Source organism: Mesoplodon densirostris, chromosome 10 (assembly GCF_025265405.1).
Source record: "Mesoplodon densirostris isolate mMesDen1 chromosome 10, mMesDen1 primary haplotype, whole genome shotgun sequence".
In the NCBI taxonomy this organism is placed as follows: domain Eukaryota; kingdom Metazoa; phylum Chordata; class Mammalia; order Artiodactyla; family Ziphiidae; genus Mesoplodon; species Mesoplodon densirostris.
In genome coordinates, this window is record NC_082670.1 from 35,932,005 (window position 1) to 35,950,029 (window position 18,025).

At 37.3% G+C, this 18,025-nt stretch overlaps 1 protein-coding gene across 1 annotated transcript in view; it reads right to left on the reverse strand.

The window, feature by feature from the left end:
- Nucleotides 1-18,025, reverse strand: part of DNAH8 (dynein axonemal heavy chain 8) — a 337,542-nt gene that overhangs the window by 161,045 nt on the left and 158,472 nt on the right. The window contains exons 45-56 of the mRNA XM_060111640.1: nucleotides 17,264-17,451; nucleotides 14,287-14,373; nucleotides 14,089-14,196; nucleotides 12,755-12,889; nucleotides 10,751-10,912; nucleotides 8,518-8,764; nucleotides 8,147-8,388; nucleotides 7,921-8,061; nucleotides 6,357-6,594; nucleotides 2,007-2,149; nucleotides 958-1,092; nucleotides 52-174 (exon numbers count right to left, since the gene is read on the reverse strand). Of these exons, the coding sequence (XP_059967623.1) occupies nucleotides 52-174; nucleotides 958-1,092; nucleotides 2,007-2,149; nucleotides 6,357-6,594; nucleotides 7,921-8,061; nucleotides 8,147-8,388; nucleotides 8,518-8,764; nucleotides 10,751-10,912; nucleotides 12,755-12,889; nucleotides 14,089-14,196; nucleotides 14,287-14,373; nucleotides 17,264-17,451 (1,949 nt within the window). The remainder of the gene's footprint in view (nucleotides 1-51; nucleotides 175-957; nucleotides 1,093-2,006; nucleotides 2,150-6,356; nucleotides 6,595-7,920; nucleotides 8,062-8,146; nucleotides 8,389-8,517; nucleotides 8,765-10,750; nucleotides 10,913-12,754; nucleotides 12,890-14,088; nucleotides 14,197-14,286; nucleotides 14,374-17,263; nucleotides 17,452-18,025) is intronic.

Consider the following 18,025-nt stretch of genomic DNA (forward strand, 5'->3'; position numbering starts at 1 on the left):
TAACTAAGAATACTGATTAAATACCATTTACATGAGATATTTTAGTCCTACCTGATCTCCCCATTCATTAATCATGGGCATATTAATATCATCAATAAATATAGTCATTTTTCTGCCTCCGGGTGGCCCATATGTGCTTCCCATCCTCTTATCCACATAGCTTTCAATTGTTCTCTAGAGAAAAGGAAATGGTGTCTTATGCATTACATTTCAATCCATTTATAAAAATGATGAACATGCTTTTCAGAGTAGAATATAATTGACTTATTTATTTAATATGTATAAATATTGTTATTAAAGTAAATATTGCAAACTTTAAAGAATAAGTTGTTGGAATATTAATCATTAATTTATATTAAAAGACACTCCAATGTTCAGCTTCAGTTTCAATATTAGGCCAAAACATGCTATTTGGATTTGGCCTCAGTGTCAGCCTTAGGAAGGTTAAACAGCTGAATGCCAACTTCAACACCAATTCTTTTGATATATATACATATATATATATATATATATACAGTCAGCCCTTCATATCCATGGCTTCCACATCCTTGGATTCAACCAACTTCCATCAAAAGTATTTGGGAAAAAAAATTCCAGCAAGTTCCAAAAAGCAAAACCTGAATTTGCCTCACACTGGAAACTATTTACTTAACACTTACATTGCATTTACAACTTTACATAGAATTTACATTGTACAGGTATTGTAAGTAATCTAGAGATTATTTTGGAGTGTATGGAAGGATGTGCACAGGTTATATGCAGACACTACCCATTTTATGTAAGGGACTAGAGCATCCACAGATTTTGACACCAGCAGGGATCCTGGCACTAGTCCCCCATGGATACTGAGGGACAACTATATATATATATCAATGTTTTATTTGCATACAGATTTTATTGTATCAACCACTTAATATATTTAATATGATAATGACTACAGCAAGTGATGAGTTTTACCTGAAACATCATTGGTTCTGTGGCAGATGAAAAGTTTAGACTTTTAGATAACTGTATTTCAGGGTCATATTTTTTCAAATAGGCCTTAATCATTACAGTTTTTGCAGTTCCCTGCTCCCCCGTGAGTAAAACAGCCTGCAATCATAAGATAATCATGTTGAAAGGTGTTATGTTTAGTTTTAAATATATTAAGGTTCTAGTAGCCATTCTTTCATTCTATAAACTAATACAATTAATTTTTGATTACTTTTAAGGATTAGACCTCCATCAAAATAAATCCTAGTGGAATTAAAGATTTAAATGCAAAATATATGCTACAAAAGTGCTGGAAGAAAGTGTGGGTGAGCAGTCAAGTAACCACGGGAAGGACTTTGTAAGCAGATACCCACTTTCCTTAGCATGCTGGAAGTCAGCATTTTAGGGAAGATTGAGTTGGAGTGAATCTTGGGACCTGGAGTTCATTTGCCAAACAGGTTTCCCTGAAATGACACCACCTCCGGCCCCTTGTACTTTAATTTTTCCACCAATAGTTGTAAAAAGGGATGTGTTTCTTACATGGCTTGCAATCATCTAAGAAACTGAAAACTAAAATATTGCCTGCCATATCAGTAAATGAGGATGTTGCAGCCATCAAGCCATTACATTACAGCCGCCCAGACGGTGCACCCTGAGGAGACTCAGGAAGAGAAAACACAGGATACTGGCCCCAGATAGCTGAGGTGCGTACCAAAGGGATGATTTCAGTGAGCCCAGCCTCTTGTATCTTCCCATACCCAGAAAAGTGCTAAATTCCTTAACTTGAGATATCTGGGGTTTTTTTCATTAACAGTAATTCTTTGATGTTCCAACTACCTGGTCTTCTGTTGCAAAAAATTCTGTATATTCTGGCTTCCCCCCACCCACCTTGCCTTTTTGGAACATTTTTCTCAGTGCTATCTGAGATGCTGTGTCCCAGGCTTGAAGTCCTAAGAATGTCCACCAAATAAAACATAACTCTCAACTTTTAGGTTGTGCATTTTTTTTTCAGCTGACAAAACTATCAAACTTACTTTATGCTGTTTTGCAATGGTGTCTACCAAAAAATTTGTTCTAACATTGTCAACATTTGGAACCAAAATTGATGAATATTCCGGAACACTGTCAGTTGGATAATAATATGGCTGAAGTTTCTTACTCCAATGCTCCCAATCACCTATACAATAATTAAAACTGATCTTAATAAAATGGCATTCTTCAGAAGTTATCTCAATACAAAACACAAGTGCTATAAACAATTAACAGAAATATATAAATATTTAAAACATTTTTGTAAGACACATTAACACATCTGCTTATCTAATGTATGTGGCATTTGATAATTTAAATTTATTTTTGCCTCTTTACAAAGTCAGCTTTAAATTGCTAATTATTTATCTAGAGAGATCTTGGTCTGAAATGGAATTACAACCAATGACATGTTTAGTATCTAGTAGGAAAACCACACTAACTAAAAGGATGGGAAAGACCAAAAAAGGGATTGTAGATTACTGGACATAGGATGTTTGCCATGAGAAATGGGAAAACATAAACCTGGCCCTAAAACTAGTGTTAATAGAGTGCCCAAATTCCTGACTTATAGTCACTGCTAATTTACTGACTGATATTATTGTTATAATAATTATTGTAAGTGCATTTCATCAATTCTAAGAAAAATATTTTATTTACATTTTATCATCTCTGGAATGCTCCTTTCAATCTATTATGTCAGAATCGCTGCTATGCAAACTTGATGAGAGATGTTCATACTTTTGCCATTTAAATTGAATGACCTGCATTGTTGGTATTGCATTCTTGAATTTAACTGCCATTTTAAAGATCTTCCAAAAGATACCATGATTCAGAATTGTACCCAAAAAGTTACTGTGTATAAAGAATGCATGGAAAGAGAGCAGAGGAGCACACATTTGATAGTAGCAAAGCAAACATTCATCATTGGGGGAATAACCTCAATTTCTACTTTCCTTGCAAATTACGGAGTTCTATGGTTAAGTGCATGTTTAACTTCTAAGAAACTACCAAAGTGTTTTTCAAAGTGGCTGTATATTGTGTACCATTGTGTAGTTAGCAAAGTGGATATACTATTGGATGTGAGAGCTCCACTTTTTCCACATTCTCTCTAATATTTGGTATTATTAACCTTTTAATTTTAGCCATTAAATTAGTTAGAATTTAGTCATTCTAGTGGCTGTGTAATGATTTGCATTTCCCTGATGACCAATCATGTTGAATATTTTTTCATGTGCTTTTTTCACCATTCATAAATCTTCTTTGGTGTAGCATCTATTTAAAATTATTGCCTATTTAAGAAATTTGGATTGGCTGTCCACTTGTTATTATTGAATTGCAAGAGTTCTTTATGTACTCTGGATAAAATTCTTTTATCAGATATATATTTTTCAAACATTTCTTCCCATTCTGTGGCTGGAATGGGAATTTTATTTTCATAGTGACTTTCAAATAGATTTTAATTTTAATTTTAATGAAATCAGGATGTATGAGTGCTCCAACTTTGTTTTTCAAAAATTGATTTGGGGGCTTCCCTGGTGGTGCAGTGGTTGAGAGTCCGCCTGCTGATGCAGGGGACATGGGTTTGTGCCCCGGTCTGGGAAGATACCACATGCTGCGGAGCGGCTAGGCCCGTGAGCCATGGCTGCTGAGCCTGTGCGTCCGGAGCTTATGCTCCGCAATGGGAGAGGCCACAACAGTGAGAGGTCCACGTACCGCAAAAAAAAAAAAAAAATTAAAATTGATTTGGTTATTCTAAATCCTTTGCATTTCCATAAAATTTTATAATTGTTATAAATTTCAACCAAAAAAAGTCTATTGGAATTTTCACTATGATTGCACAGAATCTACAGATCAATTTGGAGAGAAATAACATCTTAACAATACTGAGTTTTCTGATTTGTAAATGTGATTTAGCTTTCCATTTATTTAGGACTTATTTAATTTCTCTCAGCAATTTTGGGGTTTTCAGTACACATATCTTACACATATTTTGTTAAATTTATCCCTATATATTTCATTTTTTGAATGCTATTTTAAATGGTATATTAAAATTTCAATTTCCAATTTGTTGTGAGCGTGTAGAAATACAAATTATTATTATATATTCTTTCATTCTGTGACCTTGATAAACTCATTTACTAGTTCTAATTTTTTCAAGGATGGTTATATTATCTGCAAATAAAGAGAGATTTACTTGTTCTTTTCCAATCTATAGGTATTTCATTTGTTTGTTCATGTTTATTTATTACTGTCTTATTGCACTGGCTAGAACCTCTAGTACAACGTCTAATAGAAGTGGTGAGAAAGGAATATTCTTGTCTTGTTCCTGATCTTGGGAAGAAAGTATTCAGTCTTTCACCATTAAGTATAATGTTAGATTTTTTGCAGATATTCTTTATCAGAATGATAAAGTTTCTATTCCTAGTGTACTGTTTTTCATGGAAGGACGTTAAATTTCATCAAATGCTTTTTTAAAATTAATTAATTAATTAATTAGGCCATGCCAGGTCTTAGTTGCGGCACGTGGGATCTTCATTGTGGCATGCGAACTTCTTAGTTGCAACACACAGACTCTTAGTTGTGGCATGTGGACTCTTAGTTGTGACAGGCATGTGGGATCTAGTTCCCCAACCAAGGATCGAACCCAGGCCCCCTGCACTGGGAGCACAGAGTCTTACCACTGGACCACCAGGGAAGTCCCCAAGTGCTCTTTCTGCATGGATTTAGAGGACTATATAATTTGTTTGGTTTTTAGTCTATTAATATAGTGAATTACATTGACTGGTTTTTAAATGTTAATGCAACCTTCCATCCCTAGAATAAATACCCACTGGAACTCAATATGTTATCCTTTTATATACTATTGAATTTCATTTGTTAAAATTGTATTAAGAAATGTGTGTCAAGACCTACTAGAGAATGGACTTGAGGATATGGGGAGGGGGAAGGGTAAGCTGTGACAAAGTGAAAGAGCGGCATGGACATATATACACTACCAAACATAAGGTAGATAGCTAGTGGGAAGCAGCCGTATAGCACAGGGAGATCAGCTCGGTGCTTTGTGACCGCCTGGAGGGGTGGGATAGGGAGGGTGGGAGGCAGACGCAAAAGGGAGGGGATATGGGAACATATGTATATGTATAACTGATTAAATTTGTTATAAAGCAAAAAAAATAATAATAATAAAAAAAAATAAAATAAAAAATAAAAAAAAGAGAAATGTGTGTCAATATTCCTGAGGGATAATGGCCTATAGTTTTCTTTTCTTGTAATGTCTTTCTCTGTTTTGGGTATCAGGACAACACTTACAAACCCTTATAAAGTGGGATGGGAAGTGTTTCTTCCTTACATTTTCTATATTTTGGAACAGTTTATGCAGAATGAATTGGTATTATTTCTTCCTTAAGAATTTGATGTACTTCACCAGTGAAGTCACCTGGGCCTGCAGTTTTCTCTGTGGGAAGGTTTTTAACTATAAATCAAAAAATTTTAGTAGATATAGGGATATTTAGGATATCTATTTCTTCTTGATGAGGTTTGGTCGTTTGTGTCTTTCAGAGAATTTATCCATTTCATCTACATTGTCAAATGTATTTTCATAACATTGTTTCTAATATTCACTTCTTATTTTTTAATGTCTTTAGGGTTTGTAGTAATGTTCCCTCTTTCATTCTGAATCATGGTAATTTATGTCTTCTCTTTTTTTCCCCTGATATCTCTGGTAAGAGATTTACGAATTTTATCGAGCTTTTCAAAGAACCATCTTTGGATTGGCTCTAGATTCTAAGAGAATTCATAGCTAGATTTAAGGGTGCATTTAATTGTTAGTTTCTTTTAGGGAGAGGTGAGCTGGGCCCTACCACACACAGGAGGCTAGGGGGCTGAGGTGACAGCGCTGGACTTTGCCGAGTCTGCGACGTGTAAGTAGGATCCCATCTGCTTGGTTCATTCTCTGCTTATTCTGACATTTCCAACAGAGAAGTTCTAAGACTGATCTGTCATGAGCATGAATTACCATGCTTTGCAACATGAAGAATCTGTGTTCTCTATACTGCTACACTTTCTCTTCAAGCAAGAGAAAATAGATGCTGTAAGAAGTGTTGCTAACTTATTTATGTTAGATTTCACTGAGACCACTGCAAAAGAAGAAGTCAAGAGCCTCTATAACTGTTCCCAGCCTGGCCCATATGCAAAATCCTACTGTTCCTTGCATATATGACCTTTAAAAATGGTATTAGCAATTATGTTATTCATGATTGGTTTAATATTTCCCCACAGAAGAGTTTACGGAGTTTATCTTTTTTCCATTAAAAAAAAGTCATTTTATTTCAGGTATAAGTCACTGTGCTTACCATAATCAGTAACATAAAACTCATACATGGTTTGATTTGTGCCCTTAGGTATTTCTGGTAAGTCTAACTTGCTTTCATGATTTCGTAAAAAGGCTTCAAGCTTGTTTCTGCTTTCCAATTCCAGAAGGGCTCCTAAACTCCACATTAGAGCAAACACAAATAATTTATGAAGATGTTCGACACATGAAATGCCACCTTCTTCTTTGGAGGGAATTAAACCTTCCAGAAGATTGAGAGACTGAAAATATTTAAAATACAATAAAATAAAGTTTTGTATTTAGATATTTTAAATAAACATTTAAAAACAATAATAAATTTAAAAGGAGAGAAAGAGAGAAGAAAACAAATATATCTCCAGATATTGCTTGATCAGTGTCCTACAGCTAGCAGCATTTAGTAGAAAGGCCATTCTGCTTTAGGCAGACTGCATGATCTAGCAGAAAGGACACCACACTGGGAATCTGGAGGTATCCCGTCTCATGCCACTAACATCTCTGACTCTCAGTTTCCTGATCTAAAAAGCAAAAGGCCTAGACTAGATGTTTCCTAAGGTAGCTTCTGTTTCTAAAGTTTGGGTATTCCAAATTTCATAGATCAAAGATTTTATTTATTTTAACATGTTGTAAGGCTCAGCAAATTGTGCCCCAGGGGCCAGCCACCTGTTTGGCAAATAAAGTTTTACTGAAACACAGTCACACCAGTTCATTGTGTCTGGCTGCTTTTGCAATGCAACTGCAGAGCTGAGGGGCTGAGACAGAAAGTTGTGCAAAGTCTAAAACACTTACTTGCCCCTTTAATAAAAAGTGTGCCAAACCCCATATGGCATCAGAAAGAAATGCATCTATAGTAAGACATCCTTTGCCTTTCATAAGAAAATTATTTCAAGATAAGATTTGCACTTACGTTTGGGCCTCATGTATCAGTTCTAAGCTACCCACCCTCTCTGACTGACATCCCTCACACTAAGAGAAAATCAAAGCACTAGAATGGGATAATGAGAGATCACCTATGGACTAGAATCAGGAGAGCCTCTGAAAAATCTATGATTAGTTCTGTTTCTTCCAAAGACTAATAAGAAAAACTGAGAAGAGGGGGAAAAACATAATTCTACAAAATACTTGGAGAATTGTTCAAAGGTTTTCCCTATCTAATATATATAGTAAATTTGCAAAGACTGCCACCCAAATTTTCCTGCTTGCCAGCTCCTTGTTGTGCTTTTCTGTAGAACTTCCAGCTTTATTTATTTAGTCTACTCTCATTTTTGGACACTCTTTCTGGGAAGGTTATACTAAGCTTGACGATGGGAAAGAATTCATTCCTCTTCCCCTGACAATACCGCCCTGGGAAGTGAAACTCATGAAGAGATGGCGGTAAGAGTGTCAGTAAGATCTTTAATAGGAATCAAACTTCTCAGAGCCTTCACTTCCACATCACAGAAAGATTCTGATGGACTGCGTGAATTTTCCATTTCAGATACCTCTAAACTGCAACTGAGTGGTGTGTGTGGGTGTGTGGGGGGGAAATCTCACATCTAAGTCGTGAATGTACAAAGAAAAAAACTTACTTGCACAATATAGTTGCACTCTAAGAGTTGCATTTTTGGACTGAGGTTCAGTTTCATAAATCTATATATATCCTCAAATGTTTTATCATACAGACTTAGGAATACAGAAGCTTCCTGTGTAGTACGCTTCTTCAACCACGCCTGCAGCAAATAAACAGAGTCTGTTTATAAGAGAGTGAGACGTGGAAATACACTGAATGCGCTTCTTTGGGTCTGTCATCCCCACCTGCAGTATTGGCCTCCAGCTGAGAGCAGAGCTGCTGATGTAGACCATGCCCATCCTAGAAACCGTGGCCGGAGAGGCGTTCTCAATATTGTGGACTTCAAACAAAAGCTTACAATTAGGGGCCATGGGGATGCGATCTCCATTGGCCAGTGTGAGGGTTTTGTTGTCATCCAACACGGAATTTAAGTTCTCGATCCAAATGGCATCAACAGGGCCGTCTAAAACGAGGAAAATGTTTTCACCTGCCAATAATGGAAACAGAAAATTACTTTTCACCTGCAGATAATCAAAACAGAAAATTAAACCAATACTGTGTTATTGATAAACTGGCAGGGGAAAAGAATGATCACCAGAAAAGAGTTTATGTGTACCCTTTTTAGCTTTTAATGTTTTTCTCCACAGAGTAGAAAAAATCCCATCTGTCCAGTCATTGGTCGCTGTGTCCAGTCTTCCAAACATCTGAGGAGCCGTAATAGCTTTTGGATTCATTCGCATTTCTCTATGAGGCCTTCCGCATTCTGTTAGTGCCTTCATCAGGATTGTTATAACGGTTGTCTTCCCAGAACCACTGGGCCCAAGAGTCATCAAACCATGGCGTACCAGAGACGTCTCATATAACTACACAATGAGATAATCAATTGAAAAATGTAACTTATGAGTCTCTTTCTGACATTCATAGAAGTTGTGTGCAGAAATTTTAAAAGCTTTAAATAGGCTTTTCATTAAAGTAACTTGTTCACTATTTAAAAGAAGAGAATATGCCCCCCAAAAATGTTTTTTTTTGTTTTACTAGAGGTGGATAGCAAATGAGCGGCACATTATAAAATGATATAAGTGATAAAGTAATGACAATGTGGAACTTTAATTACATTTTGGAAATAATTAATTCAGGATCTAGTTTTGGAGTCTCAAACTACTGTTCCTTGTGATTTTAGTTTGCTGATGCATAAGGAGCAGTTTGTGTGGTGATATTGCCCCCAGGTGGTGGGAAGCAGCAATACAAACCAACTCAGCCAAGACCCAAGTTAAACACACACCAGCCTTCTGGTTCCCCAGAAGCACAGCTCGAGGTGAGGATTCCTGTGCAAGCGAGTGTTCACCAGGGAAACTTTTAATGGAGTAAGAGAAGCAGGACAAAATGGGGAGAGGTCAAACAAGGTGTGATTGAGGACAAAATCCTGTAGCAGGGAGACAAGACTGGCCCTGAGGGGCACTTTGGAACATAAGTTACACCTCTGTGTTTGTTCCATCTGGAAGCAGGAGAGCTTGACTTTCCTACTGCATCACCCACAAGTCCTTAACTAAAGAAGGTTGTTTTGGGAGCAGGGAAAAATAAACTCCCATGCACTGCCTGCGCTTTGTGCCTGTCAAAAAATGTGGGGTTGGTGAACCCTCCTGCAGAGAGTGGTATATATATGTGGGATTGGAATCACAGTTCTAGAAGCGGGGGAAGGGGCGCATGGATATGGTAAAAGATTCAAGAAGACATAATAAGAACATGGACAGTGTCTATTACAATAACCTATCTTTTCTTTTAATAAAAATAACAATTCAAAGGTCTCACAACTGATCAGAGGTAAAATTTGAGTTATTCGCCTCACATTTTAGGTAGAAATGTATTACCTCTGTAATCCATAGTTTAAAAGCAGCAGAGGTACTGGCCATATTATACTCAACAGTAATGTGTTTGACATTAAATAAAAACACAATATTCTAGTGCCCCACCGACTGAGGTGACTAAGATTTCAGTACTCAATATACTGTATACATATCACATGTAAAATGATGTTTTCCCAGAAATTTAAAAAAAAATGTTTAATGGTTTCCAAAACATAGATGATGAAAAATACTTTGATTGTCTTCCCTATATATTTCCTTGTAAGATTTGGATTTGTTTCATACACTTGAACTGCTTACAATGTGGCAAGAAGAGTAAGTTAAAAAAAGAATCGCTCTTTTTCAAATGCAGTTTTTAACTCTCCACAATTTCGGCACCTTCATTTTCCAAAAGCCCTGGAAAATACCCCCAAAGCATCAAGCTCATGGTGATTTAATTCAGCATCTCTGCTATGGCTTCTTGGCTCTGCTTGGTAAAATCATTGGTAGGTTGTCACAAGGATGAAATGTGATGGACAGAAACACACCAAGAGACACAGGCAAAGGGTTGAGTTTAGGTGTGAACATGCCCACACACAAAGCAGGAGCAAAGTACCACCCCCAGACTCCTCAGGCTCCATGCCCTATGAAGGCCCCCAGCTATGGGAGATGCTGCCCAACTGGCACAAGAGCCAGCTGGGTCATTCCATCTCCCTGCATTTTTATAAGCTACTATCCCTTCCCAACTGTTCTCGAGATTCTGGTTACTACCTAACCTAACCTCATCAGGTGTAAGTAACTTCAGTAACTGCTTGATTAGTATAAATCCACGCTAACATCTCTGGGACCAACACCTCTCACTGAGGACTCTTCTTGCAATGATGTGTTTTAATTTAGTTTCAACGTTTACATTAAGTAAGACTAATTTCACAAGTTCTTCTCTTCAAATGACAATCTTTAACAACACCCACTGAGCATCATACTGATAACAGATTAAAAATGTTTTACCTGCACAAGTTTGAGATTCCAGGGTGGGTGGTTAATCAAACCTTCCAGTCGAACCTGGTTGGCTACTGCAGCTTGCAGTTCCACGTAAGTATTACTATCTAGTTGTAATCCTGGAAACAGGTCATTGATTAAGCTGAGGAACAGGGGTTCATCTTCATCAACCTAAGGTGGCAGAGAACAAATTTACTCATTCAGTCAACAATGAAGCTTGTAGCAGAAGCTCACAGCACTTATCACTTCATGCCCAAAGAACCATTTTATTACTCTCCTAGCCACATGTATATGCTCTAGTACTTTCTCCCAAACACCACCACGGAATCCACATTACCTACAGCATTGCACCCAAAGTTCCCTGGCATTCAAGGTCTTCTCCAGTCTACTGCTCCAAGGTCTGATCTCATTTCTTTGTCCTATGAATGTTCTGCTTCCCACAGACAGGTATATGCACTAACCTTAAAAACATGCAAGTAATAGTCCCAATCCCATGAGAAGAGAGTATTAATACTTCACTTAAATTAGGAAAAGATCTGTAACCCTGCATGTCTGGCTCATCCAACACTGGCTGGAAAACTGCATCAGAGCAGCGTTCTGCCTCTCTCGAAAGCAGCAGGTTGGAGTAAATGGACTCCAATCCTTATTTACCACATCTTTAATACCGAGATCACCCCATGCCCAACTGCTGACCCCCTCTGAATTTTTCCTATTCTCTGGTGGGGGAGGGTCTCTGGATACTTTCTGGAACTCTCGTCTAGAAGTTTCAGGAGTACCATTATTAATGGAGGCAGTGAGCTACACTCTGGAGGGAGCAGAGGGTTTAGCATCAGAAAGTCTCGTGGACTTTTGTTCCAGCTTATCAACTGACTGTGATTATGGGTGAGTCCTACACACGCGCCTCTCCCATAAGGAGAATGGCAATAAGCACGATAGCCACCCATATCCCCCGGAGTGGCTGTAAGACTCAAACAAGACAACACCCCTGAATAGGTTTTGTAATAGTCATGAACTACACAGATGTTAGTTGTTAGTTTTGTAACTAGAATGCGAGCCCCTAAGATCCATTTCTTTCTCAACCTTGTACTCCTAGGGCATGGACATGATACATAGCATATAGAAGCCCCTGAATAAAAGCCACATGAACCTGTCCGTCAACCAGTTTAAAACAGCTTGGCTGTAATTGTGACAAGCATGAAATCGGTGAAATAATTATTATAATCTCTACAGCAAACTTTCTTTTTTTTTTTTTTTTTTTTTTTTGCGGTATGCAGGCCTCTCACTGCTGTGGTCTCTCCCATTGCGGAGCATAGGCTCCGGACGTGCAGGCTCAGCGGCCATGGCTCACGGGCCCAGCTGCTCCACGGCATGTGGGATCTTCCCAGACTGGGGCATGAACCTGCGTCCCCTGCATCGGCAGGCGGACTCTCAACCACTGTGCCACCAGGGAAGCCCTACAGCAAACTTTTAATGCACATTTGGAAAACAGAAATGGTGTTGGTGTTTTGGGAGAGACATAGCTAAGCTAGTCACATACACAGAAAGCAAAAAAAGCTTTCATGGTTCCCTATGAATCCATATTTTCATATTTAGAATCTGTGTTACATTATGAATAATGGACTGACATTTGGGGGCTGGAGCCCACTGATGAAGCCTGTTTCATGGTACACAACTGATAAAAGGATGCACTTGCAGCCCATGTGGGTCATACAAAGCCATGGCGTTTTTTTGCGGGGGAGGGGGGTTGCCTTCCTCTGAAAGCTCAGCTCAGTGGTAACTTCACTGCATTTTTTTTTTCTTTCTGCGCCCACACAGCATGTGGCATCTTAGTTCCCCAACCAGGGACTGAACCTGTGCCCCCTGCAGTGGAAGCGTGGAGGCCTAACCACTGGACTGCCAGGGAAGTCCCACTTCCCTGCACTTTTTAACGTTAACAGCTTCACATGAGCCAACCCCCACTTGTCAGCCAGGTCAAAGTCCTGAAAGAGAAATTAATTCAGAGAAGAAAGATACCAATTTAGAAAGGTTCATATCTCTTAGTCCTCTCATGACGGTGCTTAATTCACTATCTTCTGGTCTGGCTCTTTTTTGAGATCCAAGTGTCCTCAGTACAGATAGAATATTTCTCAACCCAAAGTCATAATGAACCTAAGATGAGAAAAGAAAGAAAAAAGATTATTCAATTGAAAAATTCTACATGTAGACTCACTATGTATTACATATAGGTAGATATTCTGATACTTATACACTATAGTTTTGGAGTGGCTGAGTGGCAAAGTTTTATTAGCTCAATTCTCCCGCCTTTCCTTTGACTGAAAAATGATCACTCCTCTGGAAAGATCAAGCTGTATGATACAGTGTTCACACCTTAAATATCTTTTGAGAACAATACAGTCTGATAGTCTGAATGGCAACCATTTAAAATGCATGACCAACAGGTTACATATTATGTGATTCCCTTTATGTAATATTCTTGAAATAACAAAATTATAGAGATGTAGAAAAGATTAGGGCTACAAGGGGCTATACGGATTTGGGAGAGAGGTGAGTGTAGCTATAAAGGGGTAGCAGGAGGGAACCTTGTGGTGATAAACAGTTGTGTATGTTGGCTGTGGTGGTGGTTACATGAATCTACACGTTTGCATAGGACTACACACACACAAACACACACACACACAAGCGCATGAAAAATTGGTGAAGTCTTAGTAATTTCTGTTTATTGTACCAATGTCGATCTTCTGGTTTTGTTACTGTACTATAGTTATAAGATGTCAACACTGCAAGAAGCAGGGTGAAGAGTGCACAGGACCTCTTGTACACTTCTTTGCAACTTCCTGTGAATCTATAATTATTTCAAATTAAGAAAGTTTTAAAAATACGTAATTAGGGGTCTTCCCTGGTGGCGCAGTGGTTGAGAATCCGCCTGCCAATGCAGGGGACATGGGTTCGAGCCCTGGTCTGGGAAGATCCCACATACCGCAGAGCAACTAAGCCCGTGAGACACAACTATTGAAGCCCACGCACCCTAGAACCCGTGCTCCACAACAAGAGAAGCCACCGCAATGAGAAGCCTGTGCACCACAATGAAAAGTAGCCCCTGCTCGCCACAACTAGAGAAAACCGGCGCACAGCAACGAAGGCCCAGTGCAGCCAAAAATAAATAAATAAATATTTTAAAAAAATAAAATAAAATAAAAATATGTAATTAATAGGTCAAATTAATTATAAATATGCTTTAGAAAAGAGTTAAGGAATTTTTTAACTCCCTAATTAGCATGTATCAAGGTAAAATTGCAAAGTTAAAAAACAAGTTTTCTGCTAGGGGGAAAATAGATATACAAAGTTACCTGTTTAGTAAGTTGCTCTTCACAGAGTTTGTAAAGTACATAAAACTTTTGAGCCAAGATAACATTTTCAAGAAAACCACAGCTTGCAAGTTTAACTCGGATAATGATCTGAAAATTAATACAGTGAGATTTTTCAACTTTAGTGAAAAACAGGTAAAGAACATAAACTGTATTATGCTTTTAAATCCTGATGCATACCTGTCTATCAGGAACCATCATAGCAACAGTTCTAAATTGAATTTTTAAGTTCTCTGGTAGTTCCTGGCGCCCAGCATATCCAGGGTTCTAAAAATTAAAATTATTTAATTTTAATTGTTGATATAATTTTCATTTCATGAATACAAATACATTTCAAATCCCTAAGTCAGATTCTAAGAGGGTATTGAAAAACATTAGATTCATAAAATGTCCCTATTTTCACAAAAATGTGTACTGGACTATCCACATTTATTAATGTCACATCACTCCCTCTTACCTATTTCCATTTTTGTTATACTAATAAAGTCACACACATGCACACACACACACACACCACTCTGTATAGCAAAAATTAAGTATCTGTGTATCTATTTATTAAGAAAATAGAAAAGGAAATAGAAAAGAAAACTGAGTAAATACTGGGGTAATTATGATCTAAAATATGTTATCGAAAGAGAAGGAAAATTCATCAGTTTACTTAGGTAATTTTTATTTCATCTCTTCAATTATCCTTTGCAGTGAGAATTATAGAGTTCTGTGGTTGACAAAGTATCATTTAAAAAAAAAACATGGGGATGAAGGGAAATAAAGACAGGAATGTTGAGAAAAACATTGAAAAGGACAAAAGTAGAGATGGAAAGGAACCTAATAAGTAGCAAAAGTCTGAGGACAGGTCAGAACAAAAAGTCCCAAGGGAAAGGTTAGAGGGTTCAAAGGCAAGTAAGGCAAAGAGGAGGCAGTTATTTTAGGAACGTGCATGAAGAAACCTTCAGTCCCTGAGCATTTACTGGACACTGTCAATAGGCCAGATAACTTGCTAGGTGCTGGGAATACAAACATTACTGGCTGCCCCTCAATACACTTTTTTTTCATCCTTAGGCACAGAACCCCAGTTGCAAGCTGTGTGCATCACCACTCAGGTTTAAAACCACATTTCCCAGCCTGCCTTGCAGCTGATGTGATTAAATTCTACACTGTGAGTCACAAAGGGACACAGTGTATGAAATATCCTTGATGTCAGTTTCAAGGCAGTTGATTCAGTCAATTGGCTGCAACAGAGATGCTTCTGTAGCATCTTGGGTTATAAGGTGGCCTTGAAGATGGAAACCATGATGGTGTAGAAACACTGAAGGATCTTAAGAGAATACATCCTTAGATGTTAAGCCACTATTTTTCATGTCTCAGTTATTCACAGCCTAATGCAATTATCTAATTGATATTTCCTATATTATTCTTAATCCAAAGGGAACATTAAGATTCTTTTAAATTCTTCTGAGCCACAGCATCACACTGAGTAAACTTCTTCATCTAATTTCCTGAGTTATAACTGATCACGTCAGGATTATTAATATTTACCCCCAACTGCTTAACTGGTTGTTTGCTTACATTAAAGCTTATCAGAAAATTTTCTGATTGCTCTTCTTATAATTTATCTTTATCCACTCAGGACACTTAAAACTCAGAGTACTTGTATTATCTTGCAACTTAGAGACTTAACAGAATAGAGATCATTTAAAAGCATCAGTAAAACCAGTTCAACATTAACTTCACTTCTCCAATTTATAAACACCTCTATTTATTCATGCCTTTGGTTTTCTGTCTTTACAACATTGTATCACAAAGCTCTGCCCTCAATCACACGGTAACTGAATTTGTTACAATACTTTGGTACAGGACCTTGCTGAATTATTTTGGAAATTTTAAATCATTTCCATCATCCTTTATTAAGTGTCAGAGAAAAGCCATGTGTAGAGGTTAAGTAGTCAGGTTTTGATGTTAGACAGACAATAACATCTTTCTCTAGCTGTGTGACTTGAGCAAGTTTTTTTAATTTCCCTGAGCCTCGGGTGTCTTGGTTATAAAATATCCGCCATACAAAATACTACGGGACTATACCTCATTGACCCTTCAAAGTTAGGTATGGCCAAGTAAATTGTTTTAACCAATGGTTGTGACCTGTGTCACTTCTGGACAGAAACCCTAAGAACCAGAGCATAATTCTTGTTCTCTTTTTCCTTTGCTACAACAGCCAGTAACGATTGAGACAGTACCAGAGTAAGGACATGTAAAGCATCCCCTGCCCTCTCCACCCCGACACCATCAACCCGAAGTGGACATGGGGCATGAGAGAATAATAAATCCTTGAGGTTTTAAACCACTAAAATTTGAGGGATTGTTATTTTAGCTTCCCCCCTGTCTGATACAATATATAAAATATTTAGCCCATCCCCTTACACAAAATTAGTGCTCAATAAACAGTAGCTATTTTTATCTTTAACATATCACTATTTTATCTTCTGTCTGGATTATTTTTACTACTCAAAAAAAATCATATAACAGGGACTATACTCTGACCCCTGGATTGTCAGTCATTTACCCACTAATATATGCTTACTTTTATTTGAGTCTGTAACAATTAAACCAATAAATTGCATTTAAAACCTATGTTCTTCAATCCCTTTTAAAATCGCATCAAAAAGTATAAAATACTTAGGAATAAACCTGACCAAGGAGGTGAAAAGAATGAAATAATGCCGTTTGCAGCAACATGGATGGGCTTAGAGATTATCATACTAAGTGAAGTAAATCAGACAGAGAAAGACAAATATCATATGATATCACTTATATGTGGAATCTAAAATATGATACAAATGAACTTATTTACAAAACAAAAACAGACTCACACAGACATAGAAAATAAATTTATGGTTACCAAAGGGGAAAGGGGGTGGGGGAGGGATAAATTAGGAGTTTGGGATTAGAGATACAAACTACTGTATATAAAATAGATAAAAACAAGGTCTTAGTATATCATAGGGAACTATATTCAATATCTTATAATAAGCTATAATGGAAAAGAATATGAAAAAGAATATCTTTGAATCACTTTGCTGTACACCAGAAAGTAATACAACATTGTAAATCAACTATACTACTTCAATAAAAAATTTAAAAATATATAAACCTATGTTCTCACCATTGTTAAGAAGATTCCAAATTCTGGATTTAAATCAACACAATCACCATCAGAAAAAATGAACTGTTTTTTTCTCTCTTTTCTTGCTGTCAAAACAATGTAAATTTGTTGGGCTGCCACTGATAATACAGGCAATTCAATTCTGTTAAACTCATCAAAACAGCCCCAAGAACCTGACTGTGCAAGACCTGGTATGAAAAACAGTTAATCTGATAAGTTTTACTTTGTAATATATCTTCTTGATGGTAATCATTTCTCCAAAGCACTCTCAAACAATTTTATATTGAAATACAATTTATGTAAATTTCATACCTGGCTGTTTACAAAGACTTAGTTAATTCCAGTGATATACAAAGGTTTAATTATTTGTACCTCATCACCAAAACAATGAAAATAGTACACTGCCAAAATGAAAGTATAGACACATCATTACACCAGGGATGCTGAAGGGTGACAAAAATTTGATTCCGTCTTGATGTGCCACCTCCAGTGGGGATGGGGGTGAAGCAGCCATAATATTGCGGGAAATTAACAAAATAACGGATGCCCCTTCTGGGTCAGATCACTCTGTTCCTTTCTTGTTGCAATGAGAGAAATGCCAGGAAACTAGGTGAGACAGTGAATGGTCAAAAGGATGTTTATTTATTTCTTACAAAACCCAGCACGAAGGAAGACCTGGATATTGAGAACATTGCTCCTGTCTATTCTCTAAGGATGAAAACCTTCATTATTTTCAACTGCATGAAATGCTCTTCTTTCTTT